This window comes from Gambusia affinis, linkage group LG04 (assembly GCF_019740435.1).
Source record: "Gambusia affinis linkage group LG04, SWU_Gaff_1.0, whole genome shotgun sequence".
Classification (NCBI taxonomy): Eukaryota; Metazoa; Chordata; class Actinopteri; order Cyprinodontiformes; family Poeciliidae; genus Gambusia; species Gambusia affinis.
Genome location: NC_057871.1, coordinates 444591 through 461000, shown reverse-complemented (window position 1 = coordinate 461000; position 16410 = coordinate 444591). Strand labels below are relative to the sequence as shown.

The following is a 16410-nucleotide window of genomic DNA, read 5'->3' as shown; positions in this document are numbered from 1 at the left end:
AGAAAAAAATTTCATTATAAATATGAAAGGATGATTTTCCACTAAAGGAAACTGAAACAGTTTCTATAAAGCAGAACATTTAATATTATTTAGATCAAATCAGGAGTCAGCGATCATTAGCCGTTAGCGATCATTAGCTGTCAGCGATCATTAGCTGTTAGCAATCATTAGCTGTCAGTGATCATTAGCTGTTAGCGATCATTAGCTGTTAGCGATTAGCTGTCAGCAATCATTAGCTGTTAGCGATTAGCTGTCAGCGATCATTAGCTGTTAGCGATTAGCTGTCAGCGATCATTAGCTGTCAGCGATCATTAGCTGTTAGCAATCATTAGCTGTCAGTGATCATTAGCTGTTAGAAATCATTAGCTGTCAGCGATCATTAGCTGTCAGCGATCATTAGCTGTTAGCGATTAGCTGTCAGCGATCATTAGCTGTCAGCGATCATTAGCTGTTAGCGATCATTAGCTGTTAGCGATCATTGGCTGTTAGCAATCTTTAGAAGCCTATCCATTAGCTTTTAATTTTTAAAAAAAGTGGAGTAAAGAAGAAACCATTTAAAAATAAGAAATTGATTCTTGTTTCACATTTCCTGATATTTTCACAATAAAAGCATCAGAAATAAAACTGCTGGATAAAATGCAGAAACATTAATAAATACAAATGTTCCCTTTTCTGCTTCCAGCTCACATAAAGCTTTTCATTTGAAAACCCTCTTTTAGTGTTTCCTGTCGTCAGGCTGGTGATCAGACTTTCAGCCAGACGGGTCATGTGACCCGATCTTCCTCTACCTCCTCTTCCTCAGGAAGGCCTTCGCCTCCCTCTGCCGCTGCAGGTCGTCCTGCGGATCGTAGTCCGAGTCGTCGCCCGAGTCGTCGCTGATGAAGTTGTCGGGGTCGTCGTTGGCGGCGGAGCGGGGCGCTGCAGAGAGGAGTCTGGGTTTCAGAACCGATCGCATCTCTGCAGATGTTTTAAAACCAAAAACATTTTCCAGCTCAGAGAAGATGAAGAGCTTCAAAACGCTGCCCTTCATCTTCACTTCCTTCCCAGAACTTTAGCAGCAAACCATCCAGACTGCATCCTGCTGTCGAACCGCTCAGACACGCAGCTTTGGTCCTTGGTGCTAACGTCAGATTCCAGAACCCGGCCGGCTTGTTAGCTCTGGCCAGTAAAAGGTGAAATAGGGCGGACTCACCGGGTCGCTGCGTGTGTCTGAACTGCCTCCGGTGGAGAGGATTCTTCCTGAAAGCAGAGGTCCAGCCGTGACATCACAGAAGGTTTTATTACATCACAACTGAACTGATTCATGACGAACAAACGGTTCAAATGTTTAAATGACTAACGGAAAAATGTGGAGATAAAAATAATATTTCATGTTTGTTGTCAGACTCGTGTTTTTACCAAATGCCCCAATGAACTCCCTCCACCCCCACCCACACGTGGCCACGCCCCTCCGTGTCCCCGACTCCGCCCACTTTGGGAAGTCTTCCTAATTGTGCCTGTGGTTCTGTCAGACTTTGATCTGGACCCGTCTGACCTGTAGCAGGCGGCGCCGTACGGACACTCCGGTCGCTCCTCCTCTTCCTCCTCCTCCTCCTCCTCCTCTTCCTCGTAGTCGGCGTCTCCAGGGTGACTGCTCTCCTGGAAGTGAAGCGGGTTCTTCCTGCAGAAGCAAACAGCAGATGCTGAGGGCCGGCTGGTCTCCAGCTGATTCCCCGCCTCCCAGCAGGGGGCGCTACCTGTAGCAGTCCTTCCCATAGGGACAAGCGGTTCTGACTCCAGACCGGATCTTCTTCTCCTCCTGCTGCGATTTCTCAGCTGCTGCGCTCCGTGACGGCGAAGAGCTGACCTCTGACCTGCTGGGTCCAATCTGACCTCTGGAGGTCGACTCATCCCAGAGGTCATCCTGAAATCAGACAACGGCCACTTCAGTCTCAGAGTGCCAGACACTCGTCCCTCTGGCTTCTTTCTGGTGATAATTAATCTCATAATCTCAATAATCCCAATATTACACAAACTGAAGCCACAGAAAACCAGTTTGTGAAAATCCTTCTGACTCACTGATTTTAATGTTCAACAGGAAAGTCGGGACATTTTGACCGACCTGCGTCTCCTCCAACCGCCATTTTGAAAACATTCACCTCTGATTGGCTGCCCCAAAACCTTCTGTGGTTCTGATTGGTCTAGAATCAGGAACGAACATTATGTGGCTGGCCCCTGGAGGGCCCCAGGCCCCTGGAGGGCCCCAGACCCTTGGAGGGCCCCAGGCCCCTGGAGGGCCCCAGGCCCCTGGAGGGCCCCAGGCCCCTGGAGGGCCCCAGGCCCCTGGAGGGCCCCAGACCCCTGGAGGGCCCGGGAAGCGTTGCTAATGTTCGACTTGTTGGGTTCAGAGAATATCCAGGTGTTTTTCAGACGATGTGTGGAAAAACTCGGAGCCGTTTTCTCCTCCATTCGGACCTGAAGCTTCCTGCTTTCAGGATCATCGTTTCACTCATTTTCTGGAAAACTTTTTTCTTTTAACATTTAAATGTTTTTAGATCATCAAACAGTTTTTACAACAAATAGAATTCCTTAGGATTGTGGAAATGTTCAGATATTTTCTGATGCTGTACTGACTGTTTGTGTTGGGAGGATTTCTTCCTCGCTGCTCATCGCCCGACTCTTCTTCCTCGGCGTCTCGGCGTCTTCCTCGCGGAGCTCCGCCTCCTCAGGTGGGGGGGATAAAGTGGGCGGGTCCGGAGTGGCAGCAGGTTTACTCCTCTTCACGCCTGGATGAACAAACAGTCAGTGAGTGTCTGGCCTGCAGAAAACCACTAAATATGTGAAAACAAGCAGCTAATATGTTTAATATTTTATTTCTGAATAAATTATGTTCTCATTAATTGATCATTTGATCAACTAAATGTGAAACTTTACTGTAGAGAATTAATGGTCTCTCTCTCTTGCTCTCAGTGAAGGCGGACGCTTCTGTCCTCTGCTCCCTTCCTGCTCTGTTTCGTGTCTTTTTCTCTTTTTCTATATTTTTGGAGCCTTTCTTTGCACATCCTCCAATCTACAAACTATGGATCTGGTCAGCTGCTCTCAATGCAATTGATCAAATTTTCCCGATGAGAAGACTGGGCACAGGAGAGCCCTCCTGTCCTGTGGGGACACACCCAGAGGGATTCATCCTGGATTTATTTGGATTCCTGGCTCATTGGCAGATTTGTGACGGTTTGGGCCAACTAGCGAACACGCAGGATGTGATTCTTGCTGAGACTCTAAAACTCACTAACGGGATGGAATCCATCTGGGAGAAGTTGCTGGTTTCAGTGGAAAGACCAAATTAAATTGGATGATTGGGAGCTGAGATGTATCAGAGACTTTAGGGAAGTCTAACATCAGACATTCTGTATCTGAATTGTCTTCCCCATGTTGCCTTGGAAGGGCTGCAGATTTCCAATCTCCTTGAAGAGATGGAAACAAAACGCTCCTTCCCACATCACCTCCTCCTGTTATCCATGCAGCTGTGGAGCTGAGCGCTAACAAGGACATTCCTTGATAACAACATCTGATCGGACTTCTGTTGGGACACTGAGCTACATGGTTGTCATGGCAATATAAATGCAATACACACACAGCAAGGATAAACACTTCTTGAAGCCAACGCCTCCACCCACGTCTTTGATTTGTCTGAATGTTGAGTGTCCAAACTTTCCTAATATGTCTTGTTTATTTTTTATAAGCTGTGAAGTTTTTCTCACTTTTAACCCAGAGAAGGAATTAGAACGAACTTATAATCCAGACAAACTACTTTAGCAATTACTTTTCAAGCTCCTATCCAACCCAGAGAAGGAATCAGTCCAGAGGATACGTACTTGTACTTTTCTACCAACCCTGACCAGGAGTATCTTCTTTATTTATTTTGGATCAACATTAGATTCTTTGTCTTCTTTTGCTCTTTCCTTTGGTTTGTTATTTTCTTTGTATTTCCTTGTTGCTGAAAATGTGTTATAAAAATTACCTTAAATATAAATCAATATTTGGAGGAAAACTGATAATTGGATCAGGCCCCTGCTGTAACTCAATAAGACGTTGCCATGACGATAGTTGCCGTGTTACCTTTGGAGGCTGGAGCCGCAGCAGCCGCCATCATCCAGGCAGGTAAGACCCGCCTCCTGGGAGGGGGCGGAGCCTCGTCGCTCTGAACGCCATCCAGACGTGGCGTCGAGACTTCCTGTCAGAGAAAAACAACTTCCTGTTGACTTCCACACAGAGATCAACCAAACACAGAAATGTCTCATTAATTCCACATATTATTGAAAAATCCTGTGATTTTTGAAAAGTTGTCACATTTCAAGATAAAATGAAAATTTTTCATGATTAAAAGCAAAATTTTATTAAATGTAAACTAAGAAATTCTCATTTTTAAAGTCCAAACGTGTCAGAAATAAGTGAGAAGTTTCCAGAGATTATGAACTCAGATTTGTGTTTGGATGGAGGAGGAAACGCAGCGGACGGATCTGGACAGGAAGTGGATCCTCCATTCCCATCTGGATCCTGATCACACGTCTGGATGCTTCTGACTCAACGCCAGGCAGAAATTCATGCATTTAATCACAGAAAATTATACATTTTTTACTTGCAGATTAATGATTTTGAGTGTCTTTGCTTTTTTTGTAAATATGTGAAATTATTCTGGACATTTCTGAATGTCTGGAGGAAACCTCATTCTGAACACGGCCGCTCTGAGGACACACACCTGCCTGAAATCGCTGCTGTGCTGGTTCCTGTCTGGACAGGAAGTCTGTTCCTGACCCGGTCTGGCCGCCAGAGGAGCCGCCGCGTCGGACCCGGCAGGAAGAGGAAGAGCTCCGTCCTCTTCCTCAAAGTTCTGACTGTTTCTGCAGCGGGACATGAGAACAAAACACCGCTCCGTAATGAACCTCATGCCGGTAGTGACAGACGCCCCGTCATCGCCATGACAACGCCTGGGAGGCGGGTACCTGGGCGCGCTCTGCTCCGCGCCGTAGGCCGCCACCCTGTAGATGAAGCGACCCGGCAGCAGAGAGAACTGATCTCCGGGTTGAAGCCGGTGCCAGGAGCCCCTCTCCAGGGGTCGGGGGTCATCGTTCGGGGACAACAGGAGGAAACACGGGTTGATGTGGGTCTGCTGAGAGGAAGTGATGTATGAGCTTCTCTGTGCCATGGCGCCCACTGCTGAGTACGAAGCATAGAGCTAAAGGGCATCGAACTGACATAAAACTAGAAAAAATACTTTTCTGAATTCATTTTTACCAACTGAGAGAAATTCTGCTGCTTTTGAAAAAAAACGTGAAGAAAAGAAGAAGTTGAAAGGTTTCCATCAAATATCACCAAACCCAAACCTACAACCTAAACTGATCAACCAATCACTGATAAGACTCTAGTGGTACAGCTAAAGCAAAAACAAATTAGGGGAAGCTAACACTAAACCGCTCATGCTAACCATTAGGACAACTGTGTCTCATCTTCATCTCCTTCTAGTTGATGGAAAAAAAGCAGCCATCTTGAAAAATGGCCATCATCCTAAAGTCATGTGTCTGATTGGAATAATAAAAACCATACTACCTGAGGGGAGAGCATGCTAATTTTTACGCTTGTATCAGTTCAGTTTTTACAGTAATATTTGAGCTCTGATGATAGAAATACTAATAAGTTCAGCTGTTCCTGAACGCACCGGTTTCAGTCGCAGCTGTCCGTCCAGGTTCTCCAGCAGACCGTGGCGTCGGGAAACTCTGGGGTCACTGATCTGGTGCAGAAACAGGAATATTCCATCTAAAGATTTCTGCCTCACGTTTTCTCCATACAGACAGAAACAGATCGACTACAGAAAGAAAGAACGAGTTTGATCTCTCTTCTTTAAACTTAAAAAGAACCTAGCAGTATCCGAGTGTACAGTATTATCCTAGATCTGTGTTATACAAACATAGGAAATATATCTAGAAACAGGATGTCTCTCTTGTCCGGTCATCCAATGCGGTGTCAACTGGTCCCAGTAAACCCAGCTGCCTCTCAGTATTCTGACCTTTGAACCTCTTCAGATAAACTGAGAAGTGTGGAAATAGAATAAAAATCATTTGAAACCCCCAGAATGACTCACCCCGAGGAAGGGACCCCGGCCCAGCACCGTCTCACCCGGCGGCAGCGGGACCAGATCCCCGCCATCCACCGGGACCAGGCCGAAGCCGGACATGAGGCTCTGCTCCGGGCGGGACAGAGAGCGGCGGTCCCCGGCTGCCAGCTCAGTCAGCCGGGAGACAGCGGAAGGTTTTAAACTCCAATTGTAGAGGACTTATCGGAAGAAATGGCTTTAAAGGATAAACAGTTGGAAAAATCCAAAATGAAAACAATTGAGCTCCAAGGGACAACAACTTTCAGATTCAAAACCTCCGGGGTCCAGGAGAGCATGCGCAGTAGAGAGAACAACCAAACTCTACTCTGAAAACATCAACTTTTAAAATCTTGCTGGTTAACTGCAAAATATCCCCATATAATAAACATTTCAAAGCATTTTACATCATAATGGATATCACAGTTCAATTCTGCATATCTGCTTTCACTTTACTGCTTTCATTTTAATGGGCGGCCTGCTTGTTGCATTACTGAAAATACTAAATTGGTAAATTAAAGCATAAGATTTTTTCAAAACCATATTTTTTTATTAATAAACCATCTAAATCTTCTCATGTAAAAATCGCTTGTAAGAATGTATTTTAAAATAGAAAGGAGATAAATTTAAAAATAAATAACGGCCGGGTGTGCTCTATACGCATGCGCCAAACCTTCATGACGTGTTGACGTCATATCGCAGCGTAAACAGCCGTTGGGACATTTAAAGAGCTCTGCTGCGAAGCCTTCTTATAGTGCAGGTAACATAGTCACTTCTTTATAAAAAAAAAACAAAAAAAACTACATGGTCGACCTGTTTTTATGAACTCTGAAAATGTAATAATTATTGTCGCAGTTTATCTGGGATTTAGAGCCTGAAACAGTTTCTGAGGAACTGCTTTTGCTGTGCGGGGAATAGAAGAAATGTAGCCGAAAAATGTCAAATGTTTTATCAATGATGGACAACAAAGTCTTCTGTATGTTCACAAACCGACCGATGACAAAAACGAATTAGTTCTAATAGTCTGCAGGGGCGTCCTGGTCCAAAAAGAAAAGAAAGGACAGGAACAGTCCAGGCGGGGGATTAAAACACTTGCAGGGGCGATCTGAAGTCCAGAGGGGACCTGGGCTCATTGTAGCCCCTAACCCCCAGTCTTATCCTTTTCAAGTTCATCTGTTTGTATTGACTTGTTCATTTATATTTTTATTGACTTATTTGTTTATCATGAGCATAGTAGGATTTAAAAGAAATCTTAAGATTATAGTGAAACTGCAGATGTTCAGTCTGAAATATCTTTGAGGTTTCTTACAATCAGGGATGGCTGGTATAAGTGGGCTAGTAGGGCTAAGCCCTCCCTGACATTTACAATAAAGCTGTTAAAATAAACAACTTAAAAGCAAATACTTTTTAGAAATAATGTATCACATTTTGCTACATTTTCAACAAACCTGTCAAACCGTCTGGAGAAAATCCCTGGGTCTTTCCGAAAGGCTCATTTCTGACAGTCCCATTCAGGTTACTGTCTGTCACGCTCAGAATGATTGACAGGCTTCTAGCCACGCCCCCTCAGCCACAGTATTCATCCAATCAGGATGGACTTTCCTCAGCTCCAGTGTGTGTGGGCGTGGTTTGGCGTGGACTGAGGAGTGATGGACCTTACCACAGGGGCCGTTTTCATTGGCTGATGCCCGTTCTACGTGGTCACCTGATTGGCCGTCTCACAAACAGCTTCCTGTTAGCTAAGTACAGCATAATAGCAGCACTGATACAACTTCTACACCTTGTAGCCTGTCTGCTACAGTCTTACATTAGCTAAACAGATCAATATGCAACGTGTATCTGACTCACACTGAAGATTTGATTTTAGCAGAAAAGGTTTTGGACTAAACTGTTCCTCCTGTTAGCCTCTCTAGCACCAAGTACAGTTGGTCAATCAACCATCACTGTGTTCAGGGAACCAACGATTAATAATCCACAAATAAACTTGATTATATCGTAACGGATTGAATGTTTTGTTTTTAACGTAATCTTTGGTCGTCTTGCAGGGGCAGACAGTTGCCATGGTAACAGGTGTCCTTAAACTACAAAGAGAGAGAGAGTAAAAAGGTAGGAGTGGTTTTGAGTTGATCACCTGTTCGGGTTATTTTACCTTTGTTTACCTTTGCTGTGGCTCATTACAGCCGCTGTAGTTTCTAAACGTTGGACTAATTACCTCGTTTGTTTGTGAGTTTACATCATTCACAACAAACATCAAGTAGAACAAATAGATTTCATAACATTTCATGTTATTTGGAGTGCGGAGTTATTAATTGGAAAACATTCATGAAGTTCAGCTTGTATCCTGAAAATTGACCAAAACGGTTCAGTGAATTCAAAATGTTGGAGATGGAAGATACTGGGTCCAAGATGTAGAGCAAGAAGTCGTCCACGTATGAGGACAGTCGATGTTCCAGCTGTTTTCTATAAATCCCCTAAAAGCTCTGTGAATCTTTAGCATAACTGAAAGTTGCTCAATAACTAAAACGAAGAGGAAAAGGGTTGACCTTGTTCTGTTAGTGATTATACTGGCTTTGGTTGATGTGCAAACTTTATGCAACAGTTGCACCCATGATGTAAATTTGGGCCCAAACCCAAACCTAGTTAATACTGCCGATAGGTAGGGCCACTCGACCCGGTCCAAAGCCTTCTCTGTATCGAGGGAGACCACAACCTCAGGGGGATGAACAACACCAAAAAACACCAATTAACACCAAAAAACACCAATTAACACCAAAAAACACCAATTAACACCAAAAAACACCAATAAACACCAATAAACACCAATAAACACCAAAAAACACAAATTAACACCAAAAAACACCAATAAACACCAATTAACACCAATAAACACCAATTAACACCAATAAACACCAATTAACACCAATAAACACCAATTAACACCAATAAACACCAAAAAACACCAATAAACACCAATAAACACCAATTAACACCAAAAAACACCAATTAACACCAATAAACCTGCGTATATTCGAGAAAGAGTGACGACTCCTCATGAACCCAGTTTAGATTTGACAGCTTTAAGTAACTGTTTCTTTTTTCTTCTTCTTCTTTGTAATTTCTGTGTTTTGTTCTGCTAGTTTCCTGTCAGATTATTTTACTGAAAATGAAACCATCTTGACTTCACAGGGAAGCTCCCTGTCTTTGGAGGAAGATCTCTCTCTCTCCTGGTTCCTCCGGACCTGAGCGTTGGTTCTGGTTCTGCTGCAGGACTGGTGGTCCACCCTGTTGTAGTATTATGCAGCATGAGTCTGCGGGGCCCTCGCCAGTGTTTCTGCTCTGTGAACGCAGAGCCGGCCTGACGTCCCTTAACGCTCGCGGCTCTCAGAACTTTGCAGAGACTCTTCCCACGGAGATGAGCGTGAGGATCTTCAGAGAGCTGGACGCAGAAAGCCTGTGCAGAGCCTCCAGGACGTGCAAACTGTGGCGCTCCATCATCGATGACAGCGAGCAGCTGTGGCGGCAGCAGTGCATGCTGGTCCGGGCCGTCTGTCGCCGGGAGGTGGACAGCGACCGCAGAGACGGCCTCTCCTGGAAGGTGAGTCTGCTGCTGCCCTGGGCACAGAGCCCTGCTGACGTCGGCGTCGTTGGGTTTGGAGATGAACCCGATCAGAACCACTTCTGGACCAGGTTTATTCTATGTTTGGGTTTTTATTTTCACTACACTTTGTGTGTGGATATTAGTTTACATCTTTTGAAAGCATTACCTAAATTCAGAAGTTGCACATATTTGAAAAAAGTTTAAAGAAAGTGTCACAATAAAGACGGATTTGTACATAAACTAATGAGCTAATCTGAATTGTTTTCATCATTTTGGGTCAGTTCTGAAAAATCTGGTTTGAATTGAGTCCAACCAAAGTCATTCCTGAGTGTCGCTGCTAATTCACCTGACCATCCTCACTTTTGCTAATATGCTAATTTGCTAGTAGTGGAGCTACTTTTTGTTTAGCATTTTTGCTAAACATTCACTTCCCTCAAATAAACTCAGGATAAACTCTAAACCACTAATTTAACTGTTTTGTGAACTTTCAGTTGAATAATGTTTGATATCCATGTTTTTTTATTGTGACTCTAGTGTCCCTTATATGACAGCAGGCTGACAGAAAGGGGGAGTGAGAGGGGAAGACATGCGACAAATGTCGCCGGGTCCGGGAATCGAACCCGCGACGGCTCCAGTTTGACGTTTGAACCTGATGGAGTTTCGTGTTTTCCTCTCTGAGCCTCTTCCTGTTTGATCGAGGCTCTGCTGCTTCCTGTCCTCCTTCTGCCAGTTTCCTTTTCTCTGTGGTCGTTTTAACGGCGGCCAGTCTGCAGACAGGAAGCTGACGGTGCTTCCTTCCCCACCAGGTGACCCTGCTGAGGAACTACAGCCGCAGCCGGGTGAAGGCGGCCTGGCTAGCCGGCCGCTACAGCGGCGTGCGCTCTGCAGACGAGCTGTTGGGCAGCAAGATGGCGCCGCTGGACGCAGAGACCTGGGGGGAGATCCTGCAGGCGGAGCTCGACAGATGAAGAAGAGGATGATGAGGCACTTCTCCCTGATTTTGACTCCAACATTAATTTTTTCTGAGTTCACTTTAATGCAACACAGATAACTGTATATATATATATTTAATGTTTTTTTTAAAGAAATCTGATCATGGTGGATGAATTTGGTGTAAATATATGTGAGCAGGAAGTTCTGTTTACGGTCCACTTCCTGTTTCCTGTCTGAGATGTGAACGATGTCAGTGGGCCAGCAGAACCAGCTGATCCGGGTCTTAGGTGGCGCCGGCGCCTCGGGACGCCCCCTGGCGGCCGGTTTGGACATGGCAGCATCATGTCTGATCCTGCTGGTCTCACCAGAAGGTTCTGGAGGGATGAAACTGATCCTCATTTCAAACAGCAGCTGGTATAAAACTCACTGAGCTGAGAGTCAGGACAGGTTACAGAGAAAACCTGGCTGGGTCCAGATCTCCACCGGTTCCTCAGGCAGCAGCGGCGCTCAGGTTCAACAGCATTCAGCCTCTGGATCACACTGTACAGTCATGATTTAAAAACATAAGACATCAAAAATCTGAGTAATTTGACAACAGCTGAAGGATTGATTAAAGGTTTGGTGGTTTTTATGTTGAACTGCCAGAGAGCAAAACGTTTCTGAATTTCTATGTGGCTGAAATATCAATACAATTTGAAATATTTCAAAATTTATAATAGTTGAAATAACCATAAGTCAAAGAAGAAGCTGAACATTTTGATATGAATTATTGAACGCTGATAATCGATCACCGCAAATTAAGCTTAAAGGAAATTAAAAAACAAGAAGAGAAATTATGATGACAACTTGATCCAAACATTTAAAAACTGAAACATCTCACCTTTTAGGTTTAAATAACTAAAACCACATGAAGCTCCAAATGATCAGATGAAAAAAGACGGAAACCTAAAAAATAAATAACCCTGAACTAAAAAGTTCGGAAATGACATCATCAGTGTTGAGCCAGGGCTGGCTCAGCTCTTATTGTGAAAGGTGCGACCGGAAGCCGCTGGTCCCTCTCAGCATCCTCTCCTCCAGTAGCCGGAGCCGCATCCCGGGAACATGGACGACGTCCCGCCGATCATCACCATCCAGATCGCGCTCCGGATCCAGCCGAACGACGGGCCCGTCTTCTTCAAGGTGGACGGAACCCGCTTCGGCCAGAGCCGAACCATCAAGCTGCTGACGGGCTCCAAGTACCGGGTCGAGGTGGCGGTGAAGCCCGGAGCCCTGGAGGCCACGTAAGATCCCTGCGCGCTGCGCGGCGGGGGTGGGAGGTCAGAGGTCATCAGGTGAGGAGAGGAAGAGGAGAGAGCGGCCTCTTCCTCCTCTTCCTCCTCTTCCTCCTCTTCCTCCTGCAGGCCGCAGCATCCGACACCTCCTGAATAAATGATGCAGGATCAGGTTGGATGTTCGCGGTTCGCAGTTTGAAATCAGCCAATATTCCGAATAATTATTGGTAATTATTGGACAGAAAACCTGCAGGTGATCCAGCTGGAGACACGTGACTCCTTACAGCAACAGAAGCTCCAAATTTAATGAAACGAGGAGAAATGAGTTTATGAATGATATTGTTTATCGTCATAATGCTGCGTCACAGCAGGGGCGGCCCCAGGAAATATCCCCCAGGAGCAGCCCCCCAAAAACAATCATTCCCTTTTTTCTTCTTCATTTTTTATGATGGCGTTATAACAAAAAAGAAAATTAGATATAATTTCCTTTTTTTATCTCTTCAGGCTAGCAGCATAAAAGAAAAAGAAATTATATATAAATATCTTTTTTCTTAGAGAGGCACAAAAAGTAAAGAAAAAAGGTCTAATTTATTTTTTTGTCTTTATTTCTTGGTGCAACTTCAGGAAAACAGAAATGATAAATAATTTTTTAGGGTGTGAAAACTAAAAGAAAACAAGTAAAAAGGGAGGAAGAACACAAAGAAGAAAACTAACAGTTATATGTATGTCATTATTTTGATTTTATTTATTAATCAGGTTTTTGTCTTGATTGTCAAGACACTTTATATGGGGGGGTATATTCCCGGAACCCCCCCAGAATATTCCAGAAGCGTTTCTGAAAAACTGATTCCAAAATTTAACAGGAAGAATTCTGGAAAACTTCTGGCTCACGTTCCTCCGGCTCTGGATTCCAGGTTCTGGTTCAGAGTCCGACCCCTGAGGTCATGTGACGAGCCCTTCCTCTTCCTCCTCTTCCTCGCAGCAACATGAACATCGGAGGAATCGTGTTCCCTCTGGAGCAGCAGTCCAGAGACGAGGAGTCGGTGGTTTACCACGGGCGCTACGACACTGAGGGCGTCCCACACACCAAGAGCGGAGACCGCCAGCCCATCCAAGTCAGTATAGAGGTGAGGTCGTGACCCTAAGGAGGTACTGAGACCTGAGGGAGTTCAGAGGAACATGGGGGCTCTGCTGACCTTTAACCTCAGAGGAACTGGAGCCTCGATTTATCCTCTGGGCTCCGTTTACATCAAACCCGCCAAGTTTCCTGTTTTGGCTGTGAAACTGCTGCATTTCCCGTATCGATATTTTATTATAATGTAAAATAATAAAGATTTTCTGTCCATAAAACCTGAGCTTCTGCTCAACAGTCTGACCGACGCCATGAAGGGTCAAAGTTCATTTCCTGCCAGTGAAACTCTGCGATTATTTCAGAGATTCCTCAATGCCTTTCATTTCAGCTCTACTATAGAAATTACACATAGATAGAAACGTCTGCAGCCAGGCCGGCCTCAGGTTCTGAACCTGCAGGCGGACCGGGCCGGACCGGACCGGGCCGGACCAGGAGCCCAAAAACAAGCCTGTTTTTAAATCCAAAACTAACAGGTTCAGTTCAGCACTGAACATGAACAGTTCTGGTTCTGGTTCTGATGCTGGTTCTGGTTCTGTCTCTGCAGTTCAACAAGGCCGGGTCGTTCGAGACGGTCTGGCAGGTCAAGTTCTACAACTACTACAAGCGGGAGCACTGCCAGTTCGGCAACCAGTTCAGCAACGTGGAGTACGAGTGCAAACCCAACGAGACCCGGACCCTGATGTGGATCAACAAGGAGGCCTTCAACTGAGCCGGACCAGAACCGCTCCCTGTTCCTCTGCCCCACCAGAACCGGGCTGGTCTTCAGCTGAACACAACCGGTTCTGACCCGGTCTGAACTGGAGCAGAACCGGTCCGCATCTGTTCACTAAAGACCAGAATGAAGAACGGTTCTGTTTAAAGGTTCTGATCCGATCCTTCATGGTCTACTTCAATGCAGCCAAATTAAACTGGCCCGGTTCTCCAAGTCCGGTCCACTGGGACGTCTGAGCCGGATTGGGTTTATGTTGCATTTTTCTGGCTGATTGGAAGGAAAACCTGGACCGGATCAGAACTTTGGACCAGAACCGGATCTGTTTGAGTGTTCTGATTGTTTTCTGTCTATTTTTGCTTCGTTGAGAAACTTTGAGTTCAGTCACAGAATGATGAAAACCAACGAGTGTTCACGGTGACACTCGGACTTGTCTGGGACTACTTTCAGCAGCGGATGAATCCGTCATCTGTCTTCTGCTGCGAGGAGGACTTCTTCTTCTTCTGTGGTTTTCTCCTCGTTCGGCGCTTCTCTCTGCTGCAGCCGCCGATTTCAAAGATACATTTTGCCAAATCTGATGTGTTGCTTCTTGTTTTGTATTCAGACGTAGCGTAGCTGTGAATAAAGCCGTGTTCTGGAGTTCCTGAGGGCCTCATCACTGACCGAACCGGATCCGGTCCAGTCCAGGTCGGAGCTGACGAGTCAAACAGGAAGTCAGAACCAGAAGCCTGCGTGCTGGGGGGGAGAGATCATGCGTTGAGGGGGGAGACTGCGTGCGTTGGGGGGGGGGAGACTGCGTGCGTTGGGGGGGGGGAGACTGCGTGCGTTGGGGGGGGAGACTGCGTGCGTTGGGGGGGGGGGGAGACTGCGTGCGTTGGGGGGGGGAGACTGCGTGCGTTGGGGGGGGAGACTGCGTGCGTTGGGGGGGGGGGGAGACTGCGTGCGTTGGGGGGGGAGACTGCGTGCGTTGGGGGGGGAGACTGCGTGCGTTGGGGGTGGGGCGCAAGACTCAACCCTCGGCATCCGGTGTACGATTTTCAAAATAAAAGCTCCTCCAGACTCAATACATAGAACGGACATATTTAATTATTTCTTGCTCGGCCCGGTACCAATTGGTCCGCGGCCCGGTGGTTGGGGACCACTGCTTTAGAGTCTAAGCTCAATTCATTGGAACGGGTCAGTACCAGAACCAGCTAACATGTTGTTGATATGTTGTTAACACGCTAACAATGTGTAAACATCCTGTTGTTTACCTGTTAAAAGTCCGGTATTTTTGTCCTGGATGGCCTTCCGTACTCACCAAGAAGCAGCAACGGAAAACAACAAGAAGACGAGATGGAAACGACGTCGCTATTTACAGGTTCGTTGTGGAATCTGTTCAGGACACAAAGTTCTTACTGCGCTTCTTCGACAGATTTTTTTTTATTTATTTATTTTTTATTGAATATATAAAAAAAACAATAACAATCTCAAATAACAAGTCAATAACAATATTTCAATACAAGAAGAAATATCACAACTCCTGCTTTTGAAAAATACAATTAAATACAAAGGCTGGAACAAAGTATAAAATAAAATAAAATAAATAAAAATAAATTAAATAATAATAGTTAAAATAAATTAATCAGTGGGGACTACCAACTGAAAATCTTCAATTAACTCAAACAATTTAATTGCATTTAAATTCTGCATCTTTTTCAGACATCTTTTGAAAAGGGAAAGTTCATTTTTGAGAGCAGAGATTGAGAAGGAGCATTTTGCATAGCGACATTTATGGATATAATACTTTGTTGCAATTATTAGAATATTGATTAAAAATTCCAAATTTTTTTCTTTAATGGATAAACCGAATTGAATGTTTTGCAAGGAAATAAAATCTACATTTATTGTTTTAGAAGACAGAAAGTTTCGAAGTTGACCCCATAAGTTTGATACTTCTTTACATTAATAAAAAAGATGTTTAGTTGTTTCCAATTGAGTTGTACAAAAGTCACAATTCTCAACATTAAACTTAAATCTCTCTAAAGAACTCATTTGAAGGATATATGTTATTTATTATTTTAAATTGTAATTCTTTATATTTAGGAGGAATTGGGAATTTCAAATAATTTGTCCTAATTTTGACTATCATGGATTTCTTAAAATTTTGTAAGAGAACTGTGCTTTTTGTTCTTCCTGGGTACATATTATTTATAGAATACTGATTCAAAAACTTGTTGTTACATTTATTATCTCTAATGTCCACATGCTCAAATTGAATCTTATGGAGTCTAGGAATAAAGAAATTAGATAAACTGTTTTTAACTGAATGAATGAGGACATCAGGGATACTACATAAAACTTTCTTATAAATTCTTAGTGAACAATCATTTCTATACGTCCTGTTAAAATTCTCCAAACTTAGAAAATCACCATTTCCATCCAGTAAATGAGTAATTGACCAGATTCCTTTATTCCACCAATTTTCTAGAAAAATAGATTTTCTACCACATAGAATGGCTCTGTGGTTCCACAGTGGAACATTATGAGGGCTGAAGTTGTTTAAACATGAACTTCCACTGTAACAAAACCTGTTGGTGGAAATTAGAGAGTTGTAGGGGGAGTTTTGATAATTCAAAATCACATTTCAATAACAACTCA

General features: G+C 44.4%; 3 protein-coding genes across 7 annotated transcripts; 2 read left to right on the top strand and 1 right to left on the bottom strand.

The window, feature by feature from the left end:
- Positions 1–78: 78 nt before the first annotated feature.
- On the bottom strand, positions 79–6561 carry aplf (aprataxin and PNKP like factor). 4 transcript variants are annotated; one of them, XM_044113033.1, is made up of 10 exons: positions 6119–6558; positions 5696–5767; positions 4983–5146; positions 4739–4880; positions 4099–4213; positions 2614–2765; positions 1737–1903; positions 1535–1682; positions 1193–1239; positions 79–918 (listed from the first exon to the last, which is right to left on the bottom strand). In XM_044113033.1, the coding sequence occupies exons 1-10, from the start codon at positions 6209–6211 to the stop codon at positions 765–767; spliced, it is 1254 nt and encodes a 417-aa protein (XP_043968968.1). In that variant the 5' UTR covers positions 6212–6558; the 3' UTR covers positions 79–764. The 4 variants fall into 4 exon arrangements, with proteins under 4 accessions (XP_043968968.1, XP_043968969.1, XP_043968970.1 ...); XM_044113034.1 differs by having other exon boundaries at positions 1535–1660; positions 6119–6550; XM_044113035.1 differs by having other exon boundaries at positions 4983–5193; positions 6119–6138.
- Positions 6562–6783: 222 nt separating this feature from the next.
- LOC122828973 (F-box only protein 48) lies at positions 6784–11250 on the top strand. 2 transcript variants are annotated; one of them, XM_044113094.1, is made up of 3 exons: positions 6784–6887; positions 9314–9722; positions 10532–11250. In XM_044113094.1, the coding sequence occupies exons 2-3, from the start codon at positions 9423–9425 to the stop codon at positions 10691–10693; spliced, it is 462 nt and encodes a 153-aa protein (XP_043969029.1). In that variant the 5' UTR covers positions 6784–6887; positions 9314–9422; the 3' UTR covers positions 10694–11250. The 2 variants fall into 2 exon arrangements, with proteins under 2 accessions (XP_043969029.1, XP_043969031.1); XM_044113096.1 differs by lacking the exon at positions 6784–6887 and adding an exon at positions 8195–8233.
- A 312-nt stretch (positions 11251–11562) lies between these two features.
- Positions 11563–14409, top strand: cnrip1a (cannabinoid receptor interacting protein 1a). Its single transcript, XM_044113092.1, has 3 exons — positions 11563–11938; positions 12912–13056; positions 13606–14409. The coding sequence occupies exons 1-3, from the start codon at positions 11760–11762 to the stop codon at positions 13768–13770; spliced, it is 489 nt and encodes a 162-aa protein (XP_043969027.1). The 5' UTR covers positions 11563–11759; the 3' UTR covers positions 13771–14409.
- Positions 14410–16410: the final 2001 nt, after the last annotated feature.